The sequence below is a fragment of the Plecotus auritus genome (assembly GCF_963455305.1).
Source record: "Plecotus auritus genome assembly, chromosome: 4".
NCBI lineage: Eukaryota > Metazoa > Chordata > Mammalia > Chiroptera > Vespertilionidae > Plecotus > Plecotus auritus.
The window spans coordinates 65,857,786-65,863,946 of NC_137775.1; the positions used below are offsets into that span (position 1 = coordinate 65,857,786).

Sequence of the window (6,161 nt, forward strand, 5' to 3'; positions counted from 1 at the left end):
GCCTACCCGGACAAATTTCTGTGTTGGTATGCTCCACCAGTTACACATACTCCAAAACACAAGGACATTTACTTCTCCACCCTTCACAGCTCAGAAAATTCAAGCCATCAACTACAGAAAAGTCAGAAAAATAAGTAATATGCCTATCTGTTTTATCACCATCATTTCAGATATCACGCAGAATCATCCACTCATCCAAAAGCAAAGTGTTCAAGTTTCTATAGAACTTTAAGCGGTTCCAAAAAGAAAAAAAAATTATTATCAATCTGCCTTTATATTCCTTCTGCTCATAATTTAAATGAATCAGTTATCACATTGCACAAGTGACTTGAATTCTAACTAAAAAGGCCAGTAAGACACCTTAGATTTTAATTTCTAAGCAAGAATTTTTTTATCTGTGTTCCGTATTTTCAGCCTATTTAAAAATCAAACTATTTTCTTATCTTTCTATTTTGCAATGGTTTTCGTGTCTACATGAAGGCAAAATGACTGTGAAATTCCAAAACCTCAAACGAGATTTTACAAAGGTTTCATCTGTGGCCCTTGACCTCAAACATGCACTTCCTAATAACCAGAATACAAGTTCTGATTTTTAATTGGTTCACTTTTCTGAATTCCTCAGTAGGTCTAATATTAAAATAATATGTTTGTATCAACTTGATAAAGAGTGTTAAGGTAAGTTTCAGAGAAGTGTGCTGGATTTTCAGGAAAGGTTATCCAGAATAGAACTTTACTGTCTATAATACTCAAAGTGAGAGAAAAAAATCACATAACTACAAATTTAACATATAAATACCAAGTACTGCTTTGCTTGTTCACCTTCAAAAACTCACCTATTAATACAATCTGCAAGTTTATATTTTTGCTGCAAATTAGCTGTCGGTGAAGTGTTGAAACATTGTTGAACAACATTTGCACTGAGGCTATGTGTCATAAACAGATCAGTGGTTCCTATCAAATGGGCCAGACTTCAAAAGACATTGTTGCTTTACTTTTTGTTTCCCTGTGGCATTGCTAAGATAAATGGTCTACATGATTATTCATGGTTTGAAGAATACTCTTGTTCAATGAGGTCTCTAGATGAAGTGATGAAGTCAGTCCTTTACTAGAATTTCATGTGCCATCCATGTCTCTTCATCAAAAGTTTATTTTATACTGTTATATGCAAATCTATAACCTCCATTAAGCAGCTTCTTTTTCAAAACCTTGGGTGAGAAATTTCAAAGCATGCTCAGTGGATATCTGCTTTTAACTACAGAAAAGTAACAAAGAAAGTTATTGTTAATTCTATTACCTTGAAATTGTAAACATTTCAATGGACACTGTAAAAGAAATATAATCAAAGTTCATTATACTGCTGGAAATGAAAAAGCACCACAGAAGTCTGTATTTACAATTGAACAAATAAAGTCTAGACATTAAGTGAGCATGAGCAATTTAATACCTACCTAGACACATAGCAGCAAAATGCAGAGTACACCCTACTTCCTAGTTCCCGTATACAGAAAACTACCACAAATAATAGCTTTTATTAAAAATGTAATTTTATCATGAAAAATTTTTATCCAAGAACCACTGTATGTAGGATATTTTCAGTTGTCACTTATTTATGCTAAATGCAACTAAAAATTATAGCTTTGCTTTAAAATCTTTATGTCCTTTCATAGACTGTACATAGACAAGGGATGTCATCGACAAATAATTATCATTCAGAATGCAATGCAAGTTAATTGACCATAATTTTTTAATGAATTAAGTTCTTTATTATTAGAGGTCCAAGAACTCTGAATAGATTTTCTATGATAAAAGATAATTTGGCTTCAACATTATTTTCTTTTTTTCTTAATTAACTGATTAATTAATCCAGGTTTTGAAAGTCCTTTGTGTTACTGTTTTTGTTTTATGCAATTGGAGCTAAGATTAAAAGTTTGATTCCCAAAGTATTAGTAAGTTTCACCCTGAATAAACATTTGTATCAAATAGATATATAGTTCCTAAACAAAAAGTGACTACTTAGAAAATAGTTTGCTTTTGTATTCTAATTTACTAACGTTTGTCTCCCTTCACACAACCAAAAATATGAACCAAAAATATTTATACTTCCCTTCTCAAAACTAGTACAAAAAATAATAAACTGGTGATAAATAATCACTACTTTTAATAGATCAATCTTTGGGAAGATAAAACAATGAGGAGGAAATCTTCTGATTAATAGGCAGGCAACACTATTACAGGACATGGCCCAGGAATAAAATTTGCCTTGTTTAACTAACATATCCGTCCTCCTGAACCTTGGAAACCATCTATGAACAGGAGCCTGAGCAGGGACCCCCTCCTCACAGCTTAGTCATGATGCAGGAAAGCAGACATACACTGTGGGAGAGTCTTGTCTTGAGACAGGAGAGAGCGAAGAGAAGAGATTGGTTAATACTACTTATTTCTTTATGCTCTCCACCAAATAATTTGGTTCATAGGCCACCTTTAAAAAAAAAAAAAAAACGGGGCCAGGTAGCCTATTTTGACAGCTAACTGTAGGTGATTTTGGAGGAGAAAAAAGTAAAATAAACCACTTCTTCCTTCTTTACTCTGGTTCACTTACATGCCTTCTACAACAACTATCAGGAGAAACGAAGTTTTTTAAAAGATGCATAAATTTATTAAAACTTTGAAGACATTTAACAATTTATTGAAGTCATTAATATAAATTATTAACTCTAAAACACAAAAATGCCATTTCAAAGGCTTTAGAAATAATTCCTTATAAAGGGTTAGTACTACATTCTTTGTTAGGGTGGTACTTGGAACACTTCCGATATCATTTCACCATTTCACCCCTGACCCATTGCCTTGATAAACTGACCAGCAGTAGCACATGAAATTATGGAGAGATGAGAGTCTCATATTCATATTTATCTAAATGTAGCAAGTAGCACCCGGTTTCCCATTTAATGAAATGCCGTTTCTTTTATAATTCTTTGGAGCAATAAGCCTTTGCATTCCCATTTTCCCCAATCAGAGAAGAGCCACTCAGGTAGGTGCCTTTGTCCTAACACACGTTTAAGTATTTGTCAGGAGTTAAAACACTGGCTGAATTATCACCAGAGGAGTCCTTACAGGGATGCAGGTAAAAATGCCTCAGAAGGTGCCTTACTCTTTTTTTTCACATCTCAAATCCACTTGGCTGGTCACAGGTAGACAGGTAGAAATTGGTTAAAAATTTTGCAACCATGATTTTATCCACAAGCAGATTAAGATTATTAGTAAAAGGCATAACATCAGAAGTGGAGCCAGCAGTCTGCCCCAAGGCAGCGGTGCAGGCATGAAGCTCTGACAAAAGCCATCCCAGCCACCTTGCGCCTCCATCCAGGTGCGGTGCTTCCCGGTGAGCCAACCGCACAGGAAGGTCACCAGGCGCTGGCAGTCCTGTTCAACGGTGGCATCCCATTCCCTCAGCGCCCGCGAGTGGCCTGGCGGCGGTCTCTCCAGCAGGGCCCCCGCGAAAGACACGAGCGCCAACACGCTGAACCAGGTGGGGTCTGTGCCGTCTGGAACTAGCCACTCTATCTGGTCCACCATCTGCTCGATGCGGTTTCTCTGCCTTCGGGACCAGGAGTGCGGGGTACCCAGCCATGAATGAGCAGCCAGGGAGCGCATCACAGCGGCCTCCGGCGTGGACGGCGGCCGCGGGGCGGTGCTGCGCCTTCGGGCACAGTGCTCCAGGAACTCGGTCAGCAGCCGTCGGGTGCGCAACCTCAACTCGTCGTCCTCCATGGCCTGGCGTCTCAGGGGAAATGAATTTTTAAAATGAAAATAAATCAAGTCAAATCTACCCTTATTACTAGGAAACAACTCAAAGCAAGTGCCCCACTTACAGATTCATGGTCAAGAGCATTGCTGTGAGAACTAAATGGCAATCCACACAGTACTCAAACAAACCCTTCATGAATAGCATTAGTAATACTGGTTACCATCTGTGTCATACGCTATAGGATATTCTCAAGCATATCATCTTATCCAATCTTCCCAGTAACCTTCAGAGAGATAACTAATACTTTCTGTATTTTATGGATTAAAAAAAAGTCTTTACCAGGTTAAGTAACTTATACACTCCACCATGTCACGTCCCATCTTTCAACTTTAGGATAAAGTTCAGTTTCTTTAGCATGGCATAAAAGGTCATGATCTGTCTCCTGGTAACTCCTGCGGTGGTCCCACACATACCTTTTAAAACATCACATTCCTTTCCTGGTATCCACCAACCCCATTCCCTTGCATAGGTTGTTCCTTCTTCATTAAACACCTTCCCTCTAGTCTAACTCCTGTCCACCTGGCTGACTTCTACTGATTTATCAAGACTCAATTCAAGCATCATCTCTCCTAAAAGAAACCATCCTTGACTGTTCCTTATTCACCTTCTCCAGAAACAGGTTGCCTCCTCTGTACTCACTCTTTCACAAATTTCATCACATGGCACCAAGCTTGGTCTGCCTCCTGCCCCTCCATTTGGATGCTGAGAGAGCAACAATAACTATTTCTCATTCAGCTCTATTTTAGCAGCATATTGCACAATAGCCAATACATGATGGGTACTCTATATATGGTGGTAGAGTGAAAGAAAAAAATCATATAATGAATAAATGAAACACAAGTAATAAGCAATACACAGAAACTGAAACCCAAGATTTCTGGATCCAAGTTCTTTATGTAGCAGACATTTGAAAGAAACCCTACTATTTTCTTTTTTTTAATATATTTTATTTATTTTTTACAGAGAGGAAGAGAGAGGGATAGAGAGTTAGAAACATTGATGAGAGAGAGACATCGATCAGCTGCCTCCTACACACCCCCTACTGGGGATGTGCTCGCAACCCAGGTACATGCCCTTGACCGGAATCGAACCTGGGACCCTTCAGTCCACAGGCCGACGCTCTAGCCACTGAGCCAAACCGGTTAAGGCATAAACCCTACTATTTTCTACACTTTCTACTAAATACTGGAGACAGAAAGTTGAAGAAGGCATGATGCATGACCTAAAAAACAAATATACACATGCTGTCATGCCTCAAGATAGCCAATTATTATAAAACTTTTAGACACCTTATTTACGATATAGTCTTCCTGGCCCTATGCAATTGCTCAGAGTTCCCTGCACACAGGAATCAGCCTTTGTCTTTCTGTCTTAGGCATCTAGCTGTACACCTGGTTGTAATATCCTGAACCTTTCATCACCTTAGCAAAACCATTACACAGGCAAAGATGCACAAAGGAAACTTGCAGTTGTTACAGAATGCATAATTAGCCATCATTTTCAAGCTCCTTTGACTCTGTAGAACTTGATTCAGCAGGCAAGGGTTCAGGGGTGAACCTGAGTCTAAATGTTTTAAAGTGCTGTTTAGATGATTATCATATAATAAAACATTCCATGAAGCCAGACAAATTGATTGTGGTTTCTAGCAATGCTCTTCATGTCATCAATCCAATCCAGCAACTCTTTAATTTTTTTGCGTAATAAAAAATAAATATATTTTATTTGTAGTTATTAATGAATTAAATCTATATATATAAAAGCCTAAGCGACCAAACAACTGAACGACCAGTCGACAGGTTGCTATGACGCACATTGACCACAAGGGGGCAGACACTCAATGCTGGAGCTGCCCCCTGGTGGTCAGTGTGCTCCCACAGCCAACCTCCTGCAGCCAGCCAACCTCCCGCGGTCCCTCCTCCCAGCCAGCCGGCCGGCCCTTCCCCCTCTCCCCCATTGGCCCCAATTGCTAGCCAGGCCAAGGGACCTCACCTGGGCACAAATTCATGCACCAGGCCTCTAGTATTAGAACTAAAAGCTATTTAAGAAAGCAAAACAAAACACACAATTTCTCTTATTGAGGGTCAGTTTTAAAATAAGTAATTCAGACAGAAGCTCCACTCTGAGATCTGAAGCATGACTGAGTTAGATGGGATCTTTCATGTCTGGGAATGAAATATTTGCATATTCATAGGGGAGATGCCAGCAGGCCCATCAGCTGAAAAATGGCCCCGCATAAGGCCAGGCAGGACATTGCCTTACCCCAAGGTCAGAAATGTTCACCACATAGTGTGCCTACCAAACGCAGGAACAGGCCCTTGGGAAGATGGTTGTCAAATGCACTGGGTTAATTGCA

General features: G+C 39.2%; 1 protein-coding gene across 1 annotated transcript; it reads right to left on the reverse strand.

Annotated features, from left to right (window-relative positions):
* Positions 1-1,182: 1,182 nt before the first annotated feature.
* On the reverse strand, positions 1,183-3,771 carry LOC308246703 (bcl-2-like protein 10; the record flags this gene model as incomplete). Its single annotated transcript, XM_080665097.1, has 2 exons — positions 1,183-1,205; positions 3,351-3,771. The coding sequence occupies 2 exons, from the start codon at positions 3,769-3,771 to the stop codon at positions 1,183-1,185; spliced, it is 444 nt and encodes a 147-aa protein (XP_080521223.1).
* Positions 3,772-6,161: the final 2,390 nt, after the last annotated feature.